Below are 26,526 nucleotides of genomic sequence, written 5' to 3' on the forward strand. Positions count from 1 at the left end.
GAGGGGGAAAAGAAAAGAAGGTTAAAAAAAAAACCAAACTTAGGCCATGTGACCAGTTGCAGAAACGTGGATTGTAATTAACACTATTTTTGTCCTATTTGGTTAAGAATCTTATGTTAAGCAGATACTTGAGTTATTCTTTTTTGAATGTGTAAATGAGATAAGTGTTAAGTGGTTAAGTGTTGTGAACCTATGTGATTATATTGGGTTATGAGACACTGAAGGACTAAGCATTCCTCAAAGACCTTACCACCTACTCTAAGATATATAATGCATTGGTCATTGTATGATGGGATAGTTATATCATGTTAGGTGAAACTATGACCTCAACATTGTTTTCATTTGAAAATTAAGCATGACATAGAGAGATGCTATTGTGTGTCAAGTTGACAAGGGGTGGACTTGTGATGGCTAATCCTGGGTGTCAACTTGATTGGATCTGCAATTAGCTGAAATGAAAGAGATCTTCTTGATTGGATCATCTAAAGCTGGAAGACACACCCTAAATGTGGGCATTACCTTCTGCAAGGCAGAATGCCTGGCTTCTTGCTGCTTGCCTTCTCTCTTGCTGGTGAGTTTGTTTTGCTGCTGTAGACTGAACACTAGCTGATCTTTTGGAATTCGTCAGACCTTCAGCATCAGATTGGGACTACTGAGACATCCAGCCTCATGGACTGAGCGACTATGGATTCTCAGCCTCTCCAGTGTGGTGCAGTCGTTGGTGGACTACTCGGACTCTATCCTGTGAGCTAAGCTGATAAATCTCTATACATATATATTCATTCTACCAGTTCTGTTTCTTTGGGGAACCCTCACTAATACAAGTGTCCCAAGTGCTGGAATTATAGGCACACACACTTTCTTTTTTTTTTTTTTTTTTTTTTTGAGATAAGGTCTCACGTAACACAGGCTAGCCTTAAGCTCACCATATAGCTAAAGATGACCCTGAGCTTCTGATCCTCCCTCCGTCTCACTAGTAATGGATTACCGGCATACACCACCACACTTATGCAAGGTTGGAGATGGAATCTAAGGCTTCATACATGCTAGGCAAGTACTCTACCACCTGAGCTACATTGCCAGCCTACCTGTGGCATTGTATGGAGGAAGTCTGAAGGCTGCCAATCAAGCAGCCAACTGCTTGTGCCTGACAGCTTCAGTCATTTCAAAGGAACAGCATTAAGAAGCTACAAGGATCTGCATGGACTTAACACTTTCTCAGGGAATGATCTCTAACATTTAACCCATAGCCATATACCCTTAGGCAGCATGTTAAGTAATTGACTTTTGAAAAGGAAATAGCATAGATGAACTTTTCTTTTCATTTGTATTTTAAAAAAATATTTCATTTATTATTTTTATTTTATGTGTATGCGTGTATTGTCTGCATGTATGTGAGTGCACCGGTGTTGTGCAATGCTGCAGAGGTCAGAAGAGGGCTTCTTTTCACTTTTAGACCTAAGGTCCTAATTGGAAGTAGAGACTAATGTCTCAGTGAAGAATAGAACAAAACCTCAAAGCCATGTTAACAAGTTCCACTATCATTGTGGAAGAGGGAGTAGAAAGAATGTGAGAGCCAGAAGACAGGGAGAAGGCTGTGAAATGGTGTCTGCAGACCACAACGCAGCCATTGCAAACACATCTCACAGCAGGTGGGGTTTCCTGCACTGGGCCTGTACAAGGTTGGGCTTATCAACAGCCAATCATGGACCTGGGAGGTGCACATGGGGCCTTATAACTGATGGAGAGTCATTGTCTTCAGTTGTGTACCAAATGGTGATGAGTCCTTCAGGCTCCAATGAATAGCTCTAAACCCATGGTGACACTCATGGTAGAGGTTAAAATCAGTGGGTCATAAACAAAACAAAAAGGCATGAAATGTGGCAGAGGGATCTGTAGGGATGGGGGGCATGTAACAGGGTGGGAAGGAGATATGAGAGGGTGGAGGGGGAGTAATAGAATGCACTATCTACACTGAGGTACAGTCCCAGCCCTCACTGGATGCAATTTTTGAGGCAGAAATTTGACCAAAATTGTAAATAGTATGACCATTAAAAAGACAAAATACACTCAAAATTATGTACATTTTTAATTGTAGGACAAATGAAAAGATACATGTTTGAGAAATGTAGCATCATTATACCTTTAACACTAACTTAGCTTCTACACAAGCTCAAATGGGTTGTAGTACTTTTGGGTTATTTTACTATTGTAATTCTTTTGAAATACTTTTATTTACCCCAAATAATGTAATAAAAGAGTTCAATTTTCCCATGTTTTGAAGTGTATACGTTGACATGATATAGATAGTAATTTGTGTACTTTTAAAACTTAAAACCTAGGACTTAACAAAAGTGAGGTGTTTTTTTTTTCTTTAAGAGAACTCATCAGAATCAAGAAGCACATCACACCAAATGCCAAAATATAGCACATTTAGAATTTATTTAGTCATCTGTACACACTCAAGTCAGATAAAAGACAGTCAGGATTATCTAAAACATAGTACATGTTACATTAAGTTTTATTAATCCAACCCTGGCTGAGCATCTCCTTTAACTGTTATATTTTCACAGGTTGTGTAGAAGAAGGAATCATTCAAGTGGATGTAATAGACTGACTAAAACAAATGATTGTCACTTATTAGAAGGTACTGTTGGTAATGTTATGGAGGGGCAGGTACAATACTTTAAAAAGTATATGTTTAAAAAATTTGTTATGAAACTAGAACTTGTATGTTCCATTGTGATTAGATATCTCAAAAACTAAAACTGAAAAGAATCAAATCTGAAGTAGTGACTCTCAACAAGGGACAATTGACAAAACATCTAAAGAAACTGTGAGTTGCTACAACTGGGGAGGTATTGCCAGCATAGTGTGCAGAGGTCAAAAGGGACACCGTCACAAAGCATGACCAGCCCTCCACACCAAGTCATTATATGGCCAAATGTTAATAGTACTGAGGTCCAAAACCTCAGTGGTTTTATGTGACATAGTAAGCACTAGTTTGTTCTCTAAGACACATGATAACAATAGTCAGACATATTTTCACAAATATTGAAAATAAGCTAGAACAAAGATTCATAATTCATGTAGAATGGCCACATTACTATGTATTTATTATCATAAAAATTACTATCGGAAAATATTCTTGAAAAGTATTCTAGTTTCTTTCCTGTTGCTGTGATAAAAGACTAACAAAAAGCAACTTAGGGAAGAAAGGGCTTATGTGGCTCCCAATTCCAGGTTATGGTCCATCCTTTCAGGGAAGTCGAGGCAGGAATTCTAACCACTAGTCACAGCACAGGTCAAGAGCAAGAGAAAGGAGCACACTCCTGCTGCCTGCTCCAATTTTCTGCACATGGTTCAGGGCCCAACCCATGCAATGTTGACACTCACATTTAGTGTGGGTTTTCCACCTCAATTAACCATCCAGACAGACCCCACAGCTATGCCCAGGGGTCAGTCTGATCTCACTAATCCCTCAATTGAGATTTCCCCTATCAGATGATTCTAGAGTGTAACAAGTTGACAGCTAAAACTAACCAGCATGGCATCATGTTAAACCTTTTAGATGAACCATGATTTTTATCTTCCAGGGACTTAATAGTGGAACTATTTCATTTATTTTTTCAATAACTATTTATTGAACATCTGTTTTTTAATTGTTTTATGTAAAGTACTAGAATGAAGGCAAAATAACAGCTGCATTCGAGCTGCAAACCCCTTGCAATCAATGTGGCTTATGCTGCTCTGAGGAATGGATTTGTGTCACGGAGGAGACAGTAAGAATTTCTGTGGCTGTTTGGGGGATCTGGTCTGTAAGAAAGCAGTATCAGGCAGCCTCCCAGAGGAACAAATGCCTGATCAGAATGTTTATATCAGAAGGTAGAAGAGCCTTGGCGATCACTCTGAGTAGGAGACTTCTATTTTACCAATCACCTCCATAAAGCATTTAGACAGAAGAATACCAAGTTTGCATTTTAGAAATATTACTCTGAGGACAGGCAGCAGGTGGCCATGCAGGAGAAATGAATTAAGTCTCAGATTCAAGGTGATGAGGTTCTAGAACAGGGTAACAACAGTCCAATAATAATGAGGAATGGAGACGAATTCAAAGGACATTAGAATACACAGAACCACAGCCAGACACATAATTGTCACACTAAGGTAAGGAAACTGCCCCTAGAGGGAGAGATGGAGATGAGCTCATGTTGTTCCATGCTTGGAGGATAGCCAAAATTGAACATGTACATATTTAGAATGACATTCCCTTTAACAGTTAAATTAACCTTTCTTAATTTTATAGTTAAGCAAACTGTCTATAGAACAGTTTAAAATACAAATGTTAAACTTCAGGGCCCAGTATGATATGGAAAGTACTTGGATGTCAACATGACCACCCTTGCAACAAGAAAATAGCCAAACAAGTTGAAAATCAATAATTCTTCTTGGATCCATCAAAGAATTGTTATAATAGGGTGATCTCTAGGCCCCAAACCTGGAGACGTGAAGGCAGAAATGGAATTGCAGCATGCCAGGTGAGGAGGCTGCAGCTTTAGGGACACACGAGGCAAAGCTGAAGCTGACTACAGACTAGATGGAGAGTTAAGGATCCTCAGGGGCCCAATCCCCTCTTGCTTCTGGAAGAAGTAAAATATTGACCTTGAAATAGACCTGTGTTCTCCGTTCCTGCCCTCAAAGTACTAACTACTTTACCAGAACCTCAACAATGGTGCGTGTTTTTGTTTTGTTTTGTTTTGTTCTGTTTTTCTTCACCAAAATTCCAACAAACTGGCAGGAGAGAAATACTCACGTTAGGCTCATTAAAACACTGAGACCAGATCATGGCACTACAAAATGTTTTCTTTCACATCAGTGGGACTTAACTTCAAGAACTTCAAGCCTCTAGCACTGTTAAGGAGGCTTTAGGAAAACCAAGTTCAAGCTTACTGCTAGCCAGATGAGCATGAAACCCCATGGAACTATCTACCTCATTCTCTTTTCCTTGTACATAATGTGTTACTTTCAACAAAAAATTACAATAAAGTAAAAAGCAAGCAACACAGTATGAAATGACAAAACCAGCATCCAAACCCTCAAGTTTGGATATGGCAGAGATGTTGGCATTATCAGATGGAAAATTCAAATGATTGTGTCTAATAATGAAGAGCTCCAATTTTAAAAAAGTAGAGAATATACAAGAATGGATTCGTAATGCAAGCACAGATAAGAAGAGTCCAAGAAAGAATCAAGTGGGAATACTAGAACTAAAAACCAATCTAGCAGCAACGACAACTACAACAGACTAGGTAGATGCTGTTGAGGAAAGAAGCACTGCATCGAGCTTGGAGATGAGTAGAAGCTTCTGAGACTGATGAAAAGACAGAAAAGAACCAAGCTCCAAAAACTTAGGGACAACAGCAAGAGGTGTCGATATGTGGAAAGGGAATATCGGAGGAAAAAAGGAAAGGAACAGAAGAAATACTTGATGTGACAATGACAAATCTTTCCAAAATTAATGATAGACACCAAACTACAGATACCAGAAGTTTAGAAGTTAACACACAGGATAAATATGCAAAAATATACTTATGTATGTATTTTTCAAACTGCAGAAAACCAAAGTCAAAGAGGAAACCTTGATAGCAGCCTGGGAGAAAGGGGGTCGGGGATGCTTCCCTACAGAAGAACAACGAGAATATTTGACTTCTTTTCAGAAGCCACACAGCAAGGAGAGTGGAATGAGAGAGCTTTAACGTGTTGAAAGAAAATGCCCAATAATCTACACTTTTGTATATTGTACAACTCTCTTGCACAGAGGAAGGATAAATAAAGACTTTTTTTTTTTTTTTTTTTTCTTTGGGGACAGGGTCTCCCTGTAGCCTCAGCTGTCCTGGTACTCACTATGTAGACCAGGCTGGCCTTGAACTCATAGAGATCCGCCTGTCTGGCTATGCCTCCTGAGTGCTGGGATTAAAGGTGTGCGCCACCACGCCCAGCAATAAAGACTTTTTAAGGCAGACAAAAATTAAATGTGTTTGTCCCACATAGACCTGCCTTGCAAGAAATATTAAAAGAAATTTTTCCAAGAAAAGGTAGAAACCCTTATCCACATAAGAAAGGAAGAGCATCACGGAAGGAATACATGCAGATAGGGTAATATGTTTTATTTGTCTTATACTAATTATCTAACAGGCAACAGTTTGTTTAAAGCAGTACCAGAAGCAGTGTAGTCAGTGACTATATCTTGGGTGAAATGAATGGGACCCGGAGGGAGCTGGCAACCCTATCTACTTATACTATCCATGAAGCACTATGGAGTGTTTGCAAAGTGGGCTTTGTTAGCTGCAATGAATAGTGAAGAGTCTGGAGAAAACAGAGCAATTTTAAAAGAATTGTAATTGATATACTGGGAGGACAAAAAATTGAAACACACACATACATACACAGAGACAGACAAACACACACACACACACACACACCACCCAGCTCAATTAAAACCAGAGACAGTAGAACAAGAGTGGAAAACAAAAAAACAGCCACAAAAGAGCAAGCACTCATTTGGAGTCTATGGAAAGTGGTCAGCAACTCCTTGGCCACTGTAGGGCTTGGGGCTCTGTGGGACATAGGTAAGTATGGGACCAATGGTTTCTTATCCAGCTAGGCGTGGTGGAACACACATCTGGTAAGCTCAGTTATTCAGGAAGCAGGAGGATCCTGGGATCAATTCTAGTCTAAATAACACTATTACCTAGTGAATAACACAGCAAGACCCCTGACTCAAAAAACAAAACAGGTAAAACACTCCTAAAGTCACTACTTTAGAGGAAAAATGATCTCAAATATTTCTTCTAATACTTTACTCATTTAAAATTTCTAATAACTAGAGAATTTGGAATGGCAGTTTCAACTTTGAAAATATTTTCTGGGATTATGTAAGGCGGAAGGATATTGTTTCTAACCTGGTAATCTGGGTTATTTCCCTGGGAGCTTCTGCGTTATGTGGCCCATAAATGACCCTTCAAGGTCATTTCTTACATATTCTCCTTTCCCTCCAGGAATAAGCATCAGAAAGTGTATGTCTGGGTTCTCTTTTGCCACAAATGTAGTGCCAGCTAATAAGAGGGCTTTTACCTGGTTCCTTAACAGTTTGCCTCAGAGTGGTCAATAGTGAAACCCTACATCAAAAATCACCTGGTGTCTGGTAGAGGTGGCCCCAGTGCCTTCCACCACCAACTGAACAGGTTCGCAGGAGTGGGCCCAGGGATCTGTAATGCTAGCCAGGGCCACATGAGTCTTATGCACACTGCCATGTAAACCCAGCACAGCTGCAGGTGGAGGTGGAAGGTTCTTCCCTGTATGCTCTGGCTTAACTTATGCTAGGAACAGTCACATCCCCTTATTACCTAGTGAATATATCTGCCAATCAAACATAGTAAATGTACAAGGACTATTTGTTGAAAGATTATACTAGGGGAATATTATTATTTTTTCCTTTAAGGTCTGTGATAAACAAAACCTTTTAATTCTCCTAACCTAGATAGTAGATATTATTCTAAGGTAATACAGACCACCTGAAAAACTGGTTACTTGAGCATCTCTTATCAGTTAAATTTGATTTAAAGAAATCCTGCAAAAGAAAAAAAAATGTATCAAACAAAGATGTATAAAAAAATAAACCCAAGACAAAAATGATAAAAATTTAAAGGAGCTTTTTATAAAACAACAAAAAAATGGTATCCTAAATGTTCGGGCATTATGACATTAACCTAAGAGATAGGGAAATTAGAAGAGGGTACGGTGTCTCTGCTAAATGAGAAGGAAAAAAAGATAAGCATCTAAGAACATTAAGACTGAGTCATAGAGCCCTTCCATGAGCTAGAAAACTAAGGATTCTAAGAAACCAAACCCTCATCTGTAGGACAAATGGCAAGAGAAAGAGACTTTCAGCTGGAATTTTCAAGTATCTGGCCATATGTACTGCATTATCCTACTACTTTGTAAAGGGCTTGTTAAATTCTAATATTAATATCCAATCAGAATTCTCTGGGTACAATGGTATCTGTATGGGAGAGGACTCAGCTTAGAAGAGCTTAGGAAAACTGAGCTAGAGCCCATATTTCCAACCAGGTCCTTAATGGAAGAGGACTGATATATAGTAAACAGAGCAGGAGATTGTACCACTCAATCAGAACATAAGCTGCTTCTACCCTTCAGTTTGTTAGTGGGGCAGAGATGGGTATGGTATGTACACATGTGCATGTAGTTGAGGTCTGTATAACTATGCCAGTGTGTGAGGCTGTGTATTAAAGGGAATCATAGTCTCTTACCTTGCATCTGTCAGCAGAAGGACATGACTGACAGAATTGCTGTCACTCTGGAAAAGAGAAAAAGTGTTAAGCATGCCCCTTTATCTTTCCTCCTCAGTAGAGGAGAAACTCCAGAGACACAGAAATGGGACAGACATTCTCCTAAATTAAGGGTAAGAAGAGTTGGTGGTGGAGTCAGTGCCTTTGTATTCTGGAAGGTTAGTTAAACAGCAGAAAAGAGAAAAAAACGGAAGATAAGACTGACTGAAAACTGACTCTGCATGGTGTGGAGAGACAAATTCTTCTTCAAAGACATAGTGGAACGAGTGGAAGGCTTAAACAAATTTGTGAAAGATCCTGTGCCTGCACAAAGATAAAAGAGATAAGAGAACCATGAAGCAGTGACGGCTGAAGTGCTCCGAGTCTGAGAGAAGACAGCGGAGCGGCTCTGCACACAAAAGCAAAGGTCACCTGTGAGCATCTTCCTTTCCATTTCTTCTTGGATTTTAAGAAGAATTCTTTCCTGTTCTAAGGCTTCTATATACTTTGAGTAGCACCAGGTTGGCTGAAAAAAAATTCCAAACTTAATTTTGCCTCAGGAAAAAAACTGAAGGTAAAATAAACCTTATTATTCCTTTACTTAAACATTTTATTGACATATAACACATATCAAGAAAAGTGCACCTTAGCCAGGCATGGTGGCTCATGCCTGTGATCCCACGACTAAGGAGATGAGTCTGGGGTTGTTGTTTTGCTTTCCTGGAACTCACTATGTAGACCAGTTTAGACTCAAACTCACAGAGATCCCCTAACTCTGCCTCCTGAGTACTGGGATTCAAGGCTTGTGCTACCACATCTGGCAAATTACCATAAATTTGAGGCTACATATTGATACTCTGTTTTAAAAATAAAACAAAATGGGAAAATATACCTATCATATATTTAGAATGAGAATATGGATTTTCACAAAGTGAATTTATACATTTTAATCTTTTTAACTGGGTACCACAGATTATTATCAATCTACCTTACTCCACTTTCATAAGAACATTTATTATGTAGTAAGGTATTTCTTTTTATAGCCTTGACCTAAATTTGTAAATTCCTTCATTGGGTGAGGAGATGGAACGTGAGGATAATGCTACGGCTGCTGGGTGAACCTAGGTCACAGGATCTTAAAGACACAGTGACAGTTAAGTTACTAAATCACCTTTACTCAACATGATTATGAATTCACGGGGTTAAGAAATAGCCAAGGATTTTGGGGGGAGAATACTTTTGAATTGAGATTAACTAAAATTCTTTATGTACAAGGTTTTTCTAAAACACATATACAAGGCATCCACATTGCAAAGGGCAGTGTATTATTTATTGTTTAGAGTAACAACAAGTAGCAATAATAAACAGAAGTTTATATGTGTATTTATAAAAATTCCCTTCATTCCCAGAAGTTTTTCAGTTTCATACAAATATCTTAAGCTATGTGACAAGACATGGTTATTTTCAATGACAGCAGCAGCAGCAGCATCTCCCTTCCTCTTTTCACCAGATAAGGAATCAGGTCTAAAGGACATTGTATGCTTACTCTCAGGTATCGAAGTGATACTGATTTATAAGGACAGAGTAAAAATTAAAGCCTAGTTCTTTATGTCTACATTCCCTCCTTTATATCTGTGCTGTGTGAAAGTTAATGCTAATCACTTGCTAGTAAATGTCTTGGGTGTCATATATACTTCAAGATATATCTCTTTCAGTGCATGCTTCCACAAAATCAGACATTTCTCTTCTCTCAATGACAGTTTTATAGTCTTATAGTCTATCAGTTATCTCAGTGGAGTAATAACTTATTTGACATTCCTAAGTGCAGAAAAGATTGTTTTGTGAGTTGGTATTATTCTAAGATGCAAACATTTTAATACAAGTCATAAAAAATGAAAATGAACATAAACTCATGAAATTTCAGAGAAATGATATTAAGGTGATAGTTGTACACATAAACATGTAAATGCATTAGTTGGTGGTTATATACTAATTTATAACCACTACAAATAATTAAGAAATTGAGACTAAGTATTTAGCATTCTTCTGTCACCTCCTGCATCAAGAATGTAACAGTTCACGTCATCCAAGATTCTACCCTGTTCTATAGTCCATGACATCCAGCATTCTGCCTCTTTCTACACTAGCTGTCACATTCATATTCTTTTTTCCAATATGATTTGCATTCAACTTCTGCAAGTTAAATCTACATGTGTACCAAAAAACTATTTTCTGAGCTAAGGAAGTGGCTCAGTGGCAGAGCACTTGCTTAGCAGGTGTTAAGTCCTATATTTCAATCTTCAGCACCCTCTAGGGGGAAAAAAGAAAAAAAGCCCAAACAAGATTTTGGTTGGTTCTATTGTCAGTGATCAGGTGAGATTCAGAAATGCTCTCTGAAGGCTGGAGGACATGCTCCTCTAATCTCTCTTCCACTACCACTTCAGCCTGCTTTCATATTCGTACCACACTTAGACCAGCTGGGCCACTGGAGCTCCTTCAGCCTGTTTTCAAACACAACCTAGTGCTGTCCAGTGACTGAATCATTGTATACAAAATCAGTGCTCCACAAAGGACATGGGACTGGGCATCCTCTTGTTTGCTTACCTGTCGGCCATAGGCCTGCAGGCCCAGAAAGGAATCACTGGTTAAAGCAGGTTTGGTAATAGACCCTGTAGTACTGGCATAGTGTTTGGGTCCAATCTGTAAGGACATGAAATTAAATTATTCCAAAAAAGGGGACAATGCTATGTGAGGAAGTCATGATATCATATGAAAAATTGTTTTATGGTTATTGCTACACTTGAAGTTTCAAGCTACTGTCACTTTGATCTTTAACTTTTTCATAGTAATATAAAAACATTTAAAAACAAATGAGATTAAATAATGAAGTTGAATATAAAAATCCAAGCATCAGAGGACTATAAGCATTTTTCGTGAGTATACATCCAGACTTCACTAGGAAAAATGCATGTTCATAAAATTATAATCCATAATTTTAATCTTTCTATTTTATTGCATACCTTTTGTACAAAGGAATCAAAGTGTATGTGCTCTTTTTTTAAAAAAAATCTGCTTTTTCATGCAAATATGTTATGAGAACGTTCTAGAATGTAAAAATACAGAGCTGGCATGCATGCAAGCCTTTGCATTGCTCACCGCTATATGTCTATTTGCAGAACAGTGTCTCTCACGTAGGAGGCACTCAAGTATTTGTTGCATGATGTATCAGCATTTTTAGTAGCTGAATGGTCTTAGGCAGCTCAGATGTTTTCTGAATGAGAAAATGGATAGCCTATATCATCATTTTTGATGGAAAAGTAAAGGGTACCCAATGCCTCCCTTCATGCCTCCTGTAGAAATTAGGTCATTTCCAATATTATAAAATGGTGCTGTGTACAGTCTATGTTCATTTTTATGATTCTCTCATTTATAATCAACTCCTAGAAATGTGTTTGCTGATTCAGAATGAACATCTTTTTATATTTTTAATTTTTATTATTTTTATTCTATCTTATGTGTATGAGTGTATTGCTTGCATGTATGTAAGTGCACCCATGTTGTGCAATGCTGGCAGAGGTCAGAAGAAGGTGTTGGATCCCCTGGAACTGGAGTTAGAGACAGCTGTTAGCTGCCATGTGGATTCTGGGAAGCGAACCCCGGTCCTCTGAAAGAGCAGTCAGTGCTCTTAACCACTGAGTCATCTCTCCGGCCCCAAAGAATGAACATCTTAAGCAATATATCTTGTCAAGCTGTCTTTCAGAAAGAAGTAACATTTTACCCTTTTCTCTAATCATACTGAGCTTGTAGACCTTTTCCTCCTACATTTAACTAACACTATGGATTATTGTTATTTATTTATTTATTTATTGCCAGCCTTTATCTCTTTGGTTAATGTTTTTTAATGCTGTTATTTTTTGTATTTCTTTTGTGAATTGCCTGCAAATATCCTTGGTCAAATTTCTGCTAAGAGCATTTATTTTTTCTATGATTTATTTTTTGTAACTTGTATACCCAATTTGTCTTCTAACCTTGTTTTTATAACATTTTAAAGTTTAAAAAATTGTGTGTGTGTGTGTGTGTGTGTGTGTGTGTGTATGTTCACGAATGCACAAATGCACCTAATATGGAGCCTAGAAAATAGCCTTAGATGTGGCTCCTCAAGATGCTATCTATCTTGTTTTATGAAAGAATGTCTCTCATTGGCCTGGGATTCATCAGGAAGGCTAGGATGGCTGGGCAGTGAAAGCTAGGTATCCTCTTGTCTGTTTCCCTGTGCTGAGGTTATAAGCACATGCCACTGTGCCTGGCTGTTCTCCATGGATTCTAGGAATCAAACTCAGGTCCTTATGCTTGCCCAACAAAACTTTACTGATCAATGTATCTCTCCAGCTAAGAGTTTAAAACTTTTAGTTACATAACTTTGACCCTTTGTTAATTAACTTGACACTGTTTGTTTTCACGGTCCTGATATTAAACTAGGTATTAAATTAAAACAGCAATTTTTCTTCAGATTCTTTTCCTCCTATCATCACTTTCCTCAGACTATCCAACTCTCTTTGATTCAAGAATGAAAATGGACACACAATTGGTATCATTTCTATTATGAAGAACAGTTACTGCTCCTGGGTTTTTGTTTGTTTGCTTGCTTTGTGAGACAAGGTCTCCCTATAGCTCCAGCTGGCCTGGAACTCTCTATAGACCAGGCAGGCCTGGATCTCACAGAGATCCACCTGCCTCTGCTTTCTGAGTGCTGGGATTAAAGGTGTGCTTCACCACACCCAGGTTACTACTACTGTTAATACAATTAATATTTACTGAATGACATTTACTGTGCTGCACATATCTTTTTAAACTCCATACTCTGTGATGGAAGTGATATAATTATCTTCATTTACTGAAAAAATGATATTTGGGGAAGTGAATTGCTTTGCTTAAGATAATAATAAAAGCCAGGTTGTCCTGCTAAGAGTCCCTACTATGTGGTACTGTCTGAAATGAACAAATAGTATGTTATAGTTATATGCTGGACAGCCTGTAGAAAGTCTTCAGTACACATCTGGCCAACTAATCTCCCCTAAGTTATGTAAATTAAATACTATTAGTAGATAAATGAAATTGACATTTGGAGTTAAGAGTCATTCCACAGGGAAGTCCTATATATTGCAAAACAACAGATTTTTTTTTCAGGATACATTTTTCTGTCACAAAGTTACAGGTTTCCTATATTCACTTTTCTAGCGTTTGCTTATCCACTTTCAGTGACAATAAAATTCTGAAACAAGCTCTGCTACCATTGGTCTTCCTTATATTTTCCATATTAAAATAAATACCAGCATAAAATTTTCAGTTATTAGTATGTGACACCAATATATTTATTATATGGAATAAGAGCATTTAAAAGAAACTAGGGGAGGCCTGGAGAGGTGGATCAGCAGTTAAGAGCACTTGCCCTTGCAGAGGACCCAGGTTTGGTCTGCAGCACATACATGGCACCTCACAACCACCTGTATCTCCAGTTCCAGGGAAAGTGATGCCCTCTTTTCTCTTTTGTGGGCTCCTGCATGCACAATACATACATACACTCAAGCACGCACACATATACATAAAAATAAAGAAATAAAAGTAGCTGGGGGCTGGCAAGATGACTTATCAGACAAAGGCACTTGCCACGTAAACCTTGGGGATTTGAATTTGATCTCTGGAGAACCAATGTGGGCCAACCGGACAACTCATAGGGTAGCTTGACCTGAGCTTGATCCTTAGGATCTACACAGTGGAAAGAGAGAACCTACTACCTTTGATTTCCACACACATGCTGTGGCATGCATGCACCCACACACATACACACAGATAATACATAAATAAGTATGTAGAATAAGTCTTTCTTTAAAAAAAGTGGAAGGAGACAACTGACTCTATCAAGTTGTCCTCTGACCTCCACACACATGTAGTGTCATGCATGCCCCCTATATCATACATACACAAACAATAATAATAAATAAATAAAAATTAAAATAGCTGGGTACAGTAGTATGTGCCTATTGTCCAAGACACCCAGAAAGCTGAGGCAGGAGAAATTGAAGACCCTGAGTTTGTGACCAGCCTCAGCAACACAGCAAGACCCATCTCACAATGAAAGAAAGAAATTTTAAAAAGAATATTCAAACATTTATCTATTTTTGGATATTCAACTGAAATACTTGTCTCTAAACCTATTAATAGTTCTCAGTTAATGGAGAGGCACAAATAAGAAGATAAATCAAGGACATTTGTATTGCTATAGCTGAGTACACAGTATACTAAGTATGTATGATATAAACATACAACCAAGATTTTCTGGAGAAACAGAGGCACACTGACCAATTTATGACTCATATTAAAAAATTTCACAATTAATATGTCATTATTTAATTTTGAGAGTGTTGCCTTCTGTATAGATGACTTGCTCATTCATTCCTAAATGAGTAAGCAACGATTTCCAGTTGGAAGGTGCTGGATGACAGAATAAGCACTTATGAAGCATGGGTGGATAAGGCAGATACTATCTAATGACCTCTACTCAGCAAACATGGCAGATGCATAAATTTAAATCATAGTGTGGCATTACTACACCAACATTATAATTACCTGAACAAAAAGCCTGACTCTTTAAATTTACTTTTTAAGAATGGGTCCAAATTCAGAGGACATCCATTCCCTGCTAGATCTCTCTTGGAATCATCCGTCTCCTGGAACTATGCTGATGGAACTGCCTCTAGAACTCTGTTTCTGAAACTGTCCCCAGTTAGGCCCTACCCATAATTTTATTCAAAATGGTTTCTCCACCTTCAATTGGGGAAGTACAAGCTTGGCTCCATCCTAATCTTAATAGGCCATCTGGCCTTTTCATCCCCCGTTCTAGAATCTCATTCAACCAAGGTCAATTGTCCTTCCCAATCTTCACTGGGTGAACTTTGATATGTTAATTCTCAAGCATACCCACATTCATACATTCATTATCTTTTTGGGTAGAGTACCAAATTGACATTGTCAAGGAAACAAGATCAGGTGCCCAGGTCACAAGACACTAGAGTACATGTGTTCCAGTCTGCCTTCAATTGCTGTGACAAAACACTCTGACCAATACTAACTTGGAAAAGAAAGGGTTTATTTAGCTTACATGTCCCAGGTCACAGTTCATTGCTGAGGGAACCCAAGGTAGGAACTCAGGGTAGGAACCTAGAGGCAGGAGCTGAAGCACAGGCCATGGAGGAATGCTGCTTACTGGCTTGCTCCCCTGGGCCCTGCTCAGCCTGCTTTCTTAATAATACAGAACAACCTGTCCAGGGATGCACCACCCATAGTGGGCTGGGTCCTCCCACATCACTCAAAAGTCAAGAAAATGCCCCACAGACATGACCATAGGCCAGTCCAATGGAGACAATTCCCCAATCGAGGTTCCCTCTACCCAAGTGTGTCAAGTTGACAACTACAGATACCCAGCACAAATGACCCCTTGTCAACTTGATACACAAACCTATCACTATTAAACCATAATCTTTCCATTTCTTGTCCCCAAGATATGATGTTAACAGTATCACAAAATAAGACAGTATAATCTTAAAAGTCACACAGTCCTTAAAAATTCCAAACACTTAAAAGTCCGCAGTTTCTTTTAAAAGTCTCTTAACTGGGGGCTCCTGTAAAATCCAAAACAAGTACTGTCTTATTTCAAAGGGACGAATCAGGCACAACTAAGCAAGACCTAAGTCCAGCAAAATAGCTCAAAGCTGGACATCTGGAATTCACTCATGATCTTCTGGGCTCCAAAGAGTTTTGTCAGCTCTACCTCTCTGACTTTGCCATCCACAGCACACACGCTCATTTCAAAGACACCAGCTAGCCCCATTCTATACCTGCTGCTGCCCTTGGTGGTTGTCCCATGGTCCTGGCATCTCCAAACAGCTGGGGTGTCCACTGAAACTAAGGCTGCACCTCACCAATGGCCTCTTCTGGCCTCTCGAGGTGCAAATACCCAGCTTCTCTCCATGACCCCTTCAATACTGGGGTCTTCACTGCAACCAAGGCTGCACTTTCACCAATGACCTTTCCTGGCCTCTCAGGGTGCCCAGCCTCAGCTGCTCTCTATGACCCCTTCATGCTTTCAACACCAGAACCATGCAAGAGACTCTTACACATTTCTAAGTCCTGCTTCCAGTTTAAGATGGAGGCTCAGGCCCACTCTGTACCATAGCATCTGTGTGCTGACCCTGAGGAAATACCTCCCAGAAGATTCTGCCACAGTGATGCTTGTCTCTTGTTGCTTACAGCTGATTTTTCAGACCCAGCTAAGCAGCATCAATTGTCCCAGTAAAACAAAGGCTTCACTTTAGTGGTTCTGGTCTCTTCTTAATCTCAGCCTCAACTGAGTGGAATCCACAGATTCTCAATTCAAGATATCACACAAACAGCCCTAATAGTCTCTGCTTCCCTTTAAAGTTTCACAAGCCAGGCCTCCATCATCCACAACTCTTTCAGCATAACTGTTCCAATCTCCACAGCAACAAACTCTAAGTATTCAATGGCTTTTCCAGCCCAAAGTTCCAAATGCTTCCACAATCCTCCCCAAAACACCAAGGTCAGGTCTGTTATAGCAATACCCCACTCTCTGGCATCAATTTCTGTATTAATTACTTTTCTGTTGCTGTGATAGAAATACCATGACCAAGGGAACTTATTTAGCTTATAGTTCCAAAGGGGCAAGAGTCAGTCCAACATGGTGGGGAGGCATGGCAGCAGAGGTGACTGGAGTAGGAGCAGAAGCTAAGATCTCACATCTTCAAGCAGGCACAGGAAGCAGAGTGACTGGAGATCTGGCAAGGCTTAAGAGCTCTCTAAGCCCACCCCCAGTGACATGCTTCCTCCAGCATGGCCACACCTTCTAAGACCTCCCAAAACAGCACCACCAACTGTGGACAATATGTTCAAATACTTGGAGCTTATGGGGGACATTCTCATTCAAACCACCACAACATGGTTTTGCTGAGGTTAACTAAAAGCCATTAGTCCAGATTATGTCCATTAATAAAAGTCATTCCTACACCACAGAACAATAAACAATATGCTTTATAAAAAGGAAGAGGGATTGGTGAGATGGCTTGGTGGATACTAGCACTTGCTATATAAGCACAAGAACCTGAGTTCAGGTAATAAAAGTCATGGTGAGCTCATACCCTACAACCTCAGAGTTGTTGGGGTGGAGACAGTAGAATCGCTGGGCCAACCTAGCTCCAGGTTTAGTGGGAGAACTTCTCTCAAAGGAATAAGGCAGAAAGTAATAGAGTGGGCATGTGAGTTCCTCCTCTGGCCTATGCATGGGCATGCACAGGCACAGACACCCCCCCCCACATGTGTGCATATACACATACACTACACTCACACAAATACACATACATGCTATTCCAGGGGATGGAAGTTGCTGGTGTTGCCTATGGTGTCAAGAAAGCTTTCATGAAGAAGAGACCATATTTGATATGAATTTTGAGGAATTCGGAAACATGTTTCAGACATGTGAATGAAGGCTTTAAAGTCATTCAATCTGTATTCAAGAGATTTCTGCACATTTCCCCAGCCCAAATTCTTCTATAAATTTACACATATCACCTTATCTTTTAAAAAAAAACCTTGGTTACATCTAGAATGAATTTTGTCTTACCTTTCCAAATTTTTCTTCATCTGAGTCTGACATTTTCTTTTTCTGCTTATTGTATTCTTTTCTTCTCTCTAAAACGCTCATAATTTTTTCATCAGTTAAGTTCTTCCTAAACTCACAAAACTGTGGCCAAAATTTAAACAGAACCCCAAAAATTGTCATCTGTATATAAAAAACAAAATAAGTCTCATATTACAATTTTATACAAATGTACCGATTTAAGCTCTAATTCACCATAACGATGGATTAAGTACTCTATCTTTAACATACACCATGTTTCCTCTAAGTTATTGTCTCCAGACTTCTTGGTGTAGTTTAGCTCAGCACATGCTTATCATCAATGTTTTTATTACCAATGAGAAGTCTTTCTTTAAAAATACTCTCTCTCTCTCTCTCTCTCTCTCTCTCTCTCTCTCTCCACTTAAAAGTTACTTCATTCTTTATGTTTCCCTAACCAATTGATTGTATTAATAAAGAATCCATTAGGCCCTTTTAAATAAGAAATTGATGTTTTCTTTTTAAACACACACTAGGTGATCTGCCACGTACTCTGCTGTTTTATGCAAGTATTCTAAGTATTCGGTTCATCAAGGGAAACTCCCCCACCCCTTTTTCTGTCTTTTAGAGAAAGGAAATACCATTTTGCCTCTGGAAAAGCTCTTAAACAAAGCTGCAGATCTCAGAATAAATCTTGAGTAACTTTTAAATGATATAATCTTTCTTTTATGTGAGAGCAAGAAAAGTAACATTTAAAAAGCAAATGGTATCCCAGGCAAATGCTTTCTCTGAGGACACTTTACATTAAGTGATTAATTGTGATATTTGTGGAGATAAGAAAAGCTGCTGTAATTCTCATGCCAAGTTTTTACATTAGTTCCAGAGGCATATATTACTTCCAAGAAGGTAGGACTTGCCACATCAAATCAAGTCCAGCATCTATGGCTAGGAATAGCCTTTACCTAATGCACTGAAGAAAAATGAACCATCCATCCCATTAGGCTCCAAGCCAACTCAGAGAGTAAAAGAGGAATTTTTTTCAAAGTAAATGCTGCAGTGATCAGCAGAGTCCTGAATAAGGACTACTCCTAATGTTCACTACTCCTCTTTCCCATGCACATATCTTACAAGGAATTCTAAGGTTATTTACCCCTCTTAAAATACAGTTATGTGAGCCAGATATGGTGGCACACACCTTTAAGCCCAGCACTCAGGAGGCAGAGGCAGGCAGATCTCTGTGAGTCCAGCCTGGTCTACATAGAGAGTTCCAGGCTAGCTGGAGCTACAGGGAGACCCTGACTCAAAAAGACCACCAAGAAAAAAAATACAGTCATGTGACTGAATTCTATAGCTTCTTGGAAGGCTGAACATAAAATATGGGACATGTATGCCCTAGAGAAATGCTTACTGGGTTGGAAGGATGGCTCAGTTCCTAAGAGCTTCCTCTTCTTGCAGAGGACCTGAGTTCAGTTCCTAGCACCTCTGCTTGGCAGCTTCCAACCACCTATAACTCCAGCTTCTGGCCTCCATGGGCACCTATACTCTGCACATACCCACACACAGGCATACCCAGATATACAATTACCTTTTTTAAAAAAATCTCTCTCTCTCTCTCTCTCTCTCTCTCTCTCTCTCTCTCTCTCTCGTCTCATTCATATGGTTGCCAGAAATGGGCTTTGGATGTCCTGGAGCTGGAGTTACAGGTGGTTGTGATCACCTGAAATGGGTACTGAGAACTGAGCTCAGGTCCTCTGCAAGAGAGTACATAAATCACTGAACCAGCTTGCCAGCCCCACATACACATAATTTAAAAATCATAAAAATAAATCTTTTAAAAAAGAAGTACTTGCCATTTGTTTAGTTAAGTAATCTCCTTTTCAGGAGTCAAAGTACTTACAATGAACTTAAGCATGAACAGTCTTTAGTTACCATCTAGCAACCCTACTTCTCAGTTACCCCTACAAAACCTAAGACAGTCTTAGTTGTCAGATATGTGCATATCACACAGCAGCCTTTCCAGTAAATGTCACAATTTTGTTTAGCTGGGGCTACAGAGAGACCCTGTCTCAAAAATACCAAAAAAAAAAATTTATTATGTTACATATATGAATGTACTGCCTGCATATGTGTAAGGGCACCTGTGTTGTGCAATCCCTGAGGAGGCCAGAAGAGGGCATCAGATTCCCCTGGAACTGGAGTTACAGACAGCTGTTAGCCACCATGTGGGTGCTGGGAATTGAACCCAGGTCCTCTGCAAGTGTAACCAGTGCTCTTAACCACAATGTCACAATTTTTCAATGGGAGGCATAAAAGTGCTATAATTCCCAAACTTACAATTGCGATTTGAGGTTATTATCAATTATTAAGTGTTACTCTGTACCTCTAGAACCTTAAAAGATAGCCAACTATAAGAAAAGGAAAATTATTAATTTTTATTGTATGTATGAGTGTTTGCCTGCATGTATGTATGTATGTATGCTACATGTGTGCCTGGTACCTGTAGAGGTCAGAGAAGGGGTTTTGATACCCTGAAACTGGTAGATGTGAGTTGCCAGGTGGGTGCTAGGTACTCTTCAAGAATGGCAAGTGCTCTTACCTGTTGAGCCATCCATCCAGCCCCATAAGAAAATATTTTAACATATGTAAGACTATTTTGCTCACTGCCAGCAGATGAAAAATGTTTTTATATGAGTAAAGGGACCATGAAAGCATGGCTGGGAGGGATGCTTTCGGGCTCTTGGCAGTGGGTTGTAGGGGACAGGCAGAGACTACTGATGGCAAGGCCAGAACAACTTTTAAGTCATTATTCAGCCCTGTTCAACTTTTCTCTCATTTCTAATTTTATCCTACACTTTCCTGTCATGACAAAGCTCACACATCTCTGTGGTCAAAAAATGCCTAGACTGTACCAATACACTGAGTCACAAAGATAAATCAGAAACATCCCCTGTCCTCATAAAGTTTACAGTCTATTAAGAAAGTCAGACATGAGAACAGTTACTTTGAATTTAGTGTTGTAAGCCTTATGACAGGGACAAATTCAAGGAAGAGAAGATGGTACTGCATAAAGCTCTGGACTGAAGATAGTAAGGCCCACTTACAGAAGGACAGGTATTTCAGTGAGACTAGGGGAGAGACAGCAAGAGATGTAGCTAGACAGCTATTCAGCAATACAGGCTTTATTCTGAGAGAGGTGGGGGGAAATGAAGCAGTTTAAGCAAAGAACTGGAATGAGACATTTTGAGATGAAATGCTCTGCTTGCAGTTGAGTTGGTTTGGAAGGGCCCAGAGGTAGGAGTTTTGCATCTGATATAAGGGATTTTGCAGATCTGAAGTGAGGTACAGGTTAGGAGTATAAGAAAAGTGGGTAGTGTGTCATGAGATGAATGGTTAAGTCGGAGGCACTGAATAGATGGGGAGGTGGGGAATGGAGGAGAGGAAAGATGTGAAGATAACTATCTGCTTGAATCTCTGGGTAGGAGGGGACAACGTTCTCTAAGGAAAGAGGACCTCAACCATAGCTTCCAAATTTCAGGATGTTCCAAAGCTCCTACTTAAGCTATCTCTGTGACTCCACTCTAGGATCAGGTGGAAGTTGTGGGCGAGAGGACACTGGTAAAGCTTATTGGCTGCAATGCCTGAAGAGTGTTCCAGAATCAACCAATGCCAGCCGCTCTGGACATCCACCCTCAGACAGGAGGTCTTGGACCCAGATGGGCAGGTCCTGCTCTGGTTTGTCAGGATTGCAGGGTGAGGCTGAGTGATCTCTAAATCCTTTAGTAACAGAGGCTGCTCCAGCGCCATGTTTCCTCGCTTTCTCTCTGGCACATCCTCAATCATTCCTCTCCATTTCTGCCTGTTTTAATGCATAATTTGGATTGTGAGTCCGCTTTCAATTCCTTAGAGGACAAGAACAGCTGGCTTACAAATGAATGCTGAGAATAATGGCCTTTTCCATGCTCCAGGGCAATCATGCTCCAAATCTCTGTTTCATATCACTTAGTCCATGACATGGCCTTCCTTATTACCTCTATTATAATTTATTTTTCTTAATCATTTTTTAGGAACAACATCACTAAAAGGTTTTTCAAAATGCAAATAAATTATGCTCACCAAGTCAATGTTTTCTCTTATTTATCTTAGAAAGGAGTAACTTGAGCAGGTTAAAGGCACACTTTTCCTTTCAGAAGTATATGCACTTTTTGTTGGTACAGTGCTTAAATCTCCTCTCACTTATTTTATTAACTATGCGAATATTTCAATCTTTAAAAAATACAGATTTTAGAACACACATATTTTACACATTTTGTGGTAGCAGATATTTTACAAAGAAATATGAATGTGGGAAAGAAAGGAAGAATATTTTACAAACTGGAGATAAAAATTATTAATTATGGAAAAATCAAAGTATTGTTGCATAAGACTGTCCTCTGAAAGGCTGACCATGGACATCAGATGCCTTCTTCCCAAGCTTAGTTGTACCTGTTTGCCTAGGAGCATCACAGCCAAACTTGTTGGCTGGTATGCTCTGCAAGACAGGAGGATCCTGGAGAGTTAGCCACACCTCCCAACCAACCAGTTGGCCCTAGTTGCACAAGGGGAAAGGACAAAGGGTACCTAAGATGAGGGATCCTGGAGGAAGTCTCTCACCATTTTGTATGGTTGCTGGGAAGTTGTGATTCATTCCCAGAAGGAGACTTTCCAGTGTGGCCTTAGGAGGAGAGCACCCACACTCCTGTAAGTAACCCCTCACCTACTGCTCTGTAAGTAAGCCCAATAAATTTGCTGGTTTTCTAAACTGCAATTTTGCAAAATCACACCTTGCTTTGTCATAGGAACCCAAGGGATAAGGGGGCTGGGTGTTGTTTGCACCTCCCGGAAGGAATTTTAGCAACAACTGGCATAGTCGACCAGGCTATCACAGAACCAAGGATGAGTGTGGGAAGAGCAATGGTGCAGCCTCTGATGTGGGCAAGGAGACCAGCAACTGAAGCGAAGCTGGGTGAGGGGAGAGTGCCAGGGTGGAGGAAGTTTTGACCTGCTGGGCTAGCCTCATAAGGCTGGTGGGTGTAATGGCAGTGGCATGGACCATGCAGTGGATAGTGAGATGTATAGGTGAGGCCACCTAAGCAGATGATGTCAGTGGGGGAAATTCTGGGGTGGCAGTCCTCTTGTAGGTGGTATAGGGTGGCACACCTGCTTGACCAGTGGGGTCCACCATGTGAGTATGGAGATGTTTTGAGGACAGCAGAAGGTCTAGAGCAAACTTTACAGCCCTGGGAGTAGTGCACCGGGGCAGAAGTATCAGCAAGCAGCTGCAGAGGCTGCCTGGCCACTATGTGTAATAAGAGATCTGTCCCAGGCAGAGGCAGTAGTCTAGAAGGCGACTGAAGGTGTAAGAGGGAAATTAGAGTGAAAAAAGGATATGAGGTCGGCCTCATCAGTATTAGCCTCTGTCTTTGCCAGAAAATTGCATAAAAAAGAAAAAGAACTAGAGGTGTTAGCCTGCCATTTTTTATAGCTAGGGGGCCAAAAGGGGAAGAAAGCCCAGATTAGATCAGTAACACAAGGCTCATCCTGGGACTCCAAAACCTGGAACCCATGGGAGAAAACAGATAGTGATAAGGAAGGGAGCAACCTAGAAATAGCTAAAGATGCCTCTCAGGTTTGACCTTTGACACAAAGAAAGGAAAAATCCATGCTTTAGCATGCTAATGGAGGCCCTGACAATGGCCCAGTGCAAGAGACTGTATCAATCAGAGATTACTCCACACTGGAGCTGTTGGAACTAGGGAAGACTTTCAAACAAGCAAGGAAGGAGCCCCTCATCCCCTGGCTTTCAAGGATATGGGATATGGGAGCAGATGATATTAGGTTAAGTGCTGAGGAAGCAGAAAAGCTGAGCAGCATAACCACTCATCCCTCCTTGAGACATGGGCTGAATAACCTGAGACAGTACAGGGGGAATCAGTCCCTGATGGACTGGCTTGCATGAGCCATTAGACATACTTGGTCATCACCAGTGGAGGTTCCTGTGGGTATCGGGAGCTGGAGAACAATAGAGGAGGGACAGGAATTACTGAGAGAACTAGGAATGAGGAAAGCAATGTATGGTACCCAGTTCACTGGACCAGATAGGACTCTGCTCACCACAGATTTAAAGAAGAACTTGATTCAGCAGGTATGAATCAAGAGACTGGTATGGAGTTTTAGTGACTTTGCTGAGTCCCTTAGTGGGGCAGGATTTTTATGAAGTAGGAGAGGCTTTGGCAGATCTAAATGATTTAGACCAGCATGCCAAATATGTCTGTAAAATAATAAAACAACCTAGAAAAGATATAAAAAAGGCAAAGCAGAGAACGAGATCTGCTTGGGTTACCTGAAGGCAGATGTGGCAAGACTTGTGTGGAGCCCAAGATCCTTAAGAAAAAACTGTCAAAAAGCCAAATTCTGTGCAAAGGAGCTCCTGGAAGTCTTTAAGAGCTGAGGAACAGTTCACAAAAGGCAGACAGAAGATAAAAACTTTTCCAGGGGTGGCTAATGATCCCTCCAGATTAAAAAGGGTACATTTCTCTCCTGAGAAAGGTCATGCTAGGGGTGGAGGCTGTTTGCCCAGCCAAGGCCTCCTCAAGGAGCCAGGTATGGTCAATGGAGAGATAAAAGGTATGGCTACAGCCAGGAGTCAGACCCAGGGCCTGCCTGACCCAGGAAACCAACAGGTACAGAAGGGGTAAGAGGGGCCCTATTCCTGGTGCAATAGTGGCTTGACTAGTATATGTACAACCGAAAAATTTCCAACTGGATTTAAGGCTGGTGAACATATATCTGGTACTATAAAGTCAGGCCAACCTTCAATGGCTGGGGAAGTTAAAGGCCCCATTAGGAAGCCACTGCAATTGTTTTGTTAGATGGTATGCCCATAGGTTAGATTATTACAATAGTCAGTGTTTGTTCATATGTTCCTGCTTCTTTTCATTTGTGTCTTTATAGAAGGAGGAATACCCCTGGAATGGGCCAACAGCCTTGTCTTGGAAACAAATGATGAAAAGGCCCAAGAGTTCAGTATCTTACCACAATGGGAAGAAGACTGAAGATTGTCCTACATCATGTCACCCCCTCCAAGGCTCAGGGACTCTTGTGGAAGATGATAGAAAGAATGTAAGAGCCATAGGAAAGGATGGAATGTTGCATAGGACTGTCCTCTGAAAGACCATGGACATCAGATGCCTTCTTCCCAAGCTTAGTTGCACCCGTTTGCCTAGGATCATCACAGCCAAACTTGTTGACTGGTATGCTCTACAAGACAGGAGGATCAGGGAGAGTCAGCTACACCTCCCAACCAACCAGTTGGCCCTAGTGCACAAGAGGGAGGGACTAAGGGTACCTAAGGTGAGGAAGCCTGGAGGGAGTCTCTCACCATTTTTTATGGTTGCTGGGAAATCATAATCCATGCCTGGATGGAGACTTTCCAGTGTGGCCTTAGGAGGGGAGCACCCACACTCCTGTAAGTAACCCCTCATTCACTGCTCTGTAAGTAAGCCCAGTAAATTTGCTTGTTTTCCAAACTGCAGTTTGGCGAAATCATACCCCGCTTTGTCAAAGGAACCCAAGGGAGGAGGGGCTGTACATTGTTTGTGCCTCCCAGAAGCAATTTTAGCAACAAGTGTATTATTTAATTTTATTTGTTGCATTATAAGCATGTAAATTAATAGTTTCTTATATTTCAGTGGCCTATGCAAAGTATATTTAAATTAAAGAGAATAAATCCCACTACTGGGAAGATTAAAATATTGATAAATATGAATAATGTAAAGGCTTTAAAAGAATATCATTTTTAGAAAATATTTTATTTATCATTTTTATTTTATGTGTATAAGTGTACTGCCTGCATGTATGTAAGTGCACCCATGTTATGCAATGCCCATGGAGGTCAAAAGAGGGTATCGAATTCTCTGGAACTGGAGTTACAGATTGTTGTTAGCTGCCATATGGGTGCTGGGAACCAAACCCTGTTCCTCTGCAAGAGCAGCCAGTGCTCTAAACTGCTGAGCCAGCTCTCCAGCCCTTAAAAGAATATCTTGACTGCAGATGGACTTTAAAGAACACTTATCTACATGCCCTGATCTTTTACCTGTGCCTCTCGGAACACATATGGTCCCAAATCTTTCCTGTGTTCAATAATCTTCTGGGCTTGTTCCACTGGAATATCAATCTGTAAAGCTGGTGGGATACAGGAGTTAATGAAGCAGCTGATGATGGTGGTGATCTTCTTCTGGATGATAGACTCATCACAATGGGAGTGGCACAAGTCCTGAACAAGGAGGAGCAGAGACCGAAGAGTACTGATTGACATAGTACCAAAGTAGTTTATAGTATACACATTTTAACTCCAGCTTGACAGGACACTGTGACACGTCAGGGACTACCTTTAAAAATAATTTCATTTAGATTTATGAAGCCTAAAACTCTGCGATATATACACCTTACTTT

At 40.2% G+C, this 26,526-nt stretch overlaps 1 protein-coding gene across 13 annotated transcripts in view; it reads right to left on the reverse strand.

The window, feature by feature from the left end:
• Positions 1-2,423: 2,423 nt before the first annotated feature.
• The window catches only part of Rgs22 (regulator of G protein signaling 22), a 171,883-nt gene continuing 147,780 nt past the window's right edge, over positions 2,424-26,526 (reverse strand). For 9 of the 13 annotated variants that reach the window (XM_029562779.1, XM_029562775.1, XM_029562773.1 and 6 more), the window contains 7 exons: positions 26,168-26,347; positions 18,043-18,201; positions 10,953-11,048; positions 8,781-8,874; positions 8,575-8,672; positions 8,331-8,377; positions 2,424-7,630 (listed from right to left, as the gene is read on the reverse strand). In XM_029562779.1, the coding sequence (XP_029418639.1) occupies positions 7,609-7,630; positions 8,331-8,377; positions 8,575-8,672; positions 8,781-8,874; positions 10,953-11,048; positions 18,043-18,201; positions 26,168-26,347 (696 nt within the window). In that variant the 3' untranslated portion in view covers positions 2,424-7,608. The remainder of the gene's footprint in view (positions 7,631-8,330; positions 8,378-8,574; positions 8,673-8,780; positions 8,875-10,952; positions 11,049-18,042; positions 18,202-26,167; positions 26,348-26,526) is intronic. The other 4 variants (XM_029562778.1, XM_029562776.1, XM_029562772.1 and 1 more) reach the window with 3 other exon arrangements.

Source organism: Nannospalax galili, unplaced genomic scaffold, assembly GCF_000622305.1.
Source record: "Nannospalax galili isolate Female #2095 unplaced genomic scaffold, S.galili_v1.0 scaffold334, whole genome shotgun sequence".
Classification (NCBI taxonomy): domain Eukaryota; kingdom Metazoa; phylum Chordata; class Mammalia; order Rodentia; family Spalacidae; genus Nannospalax; species Nannospalax galili.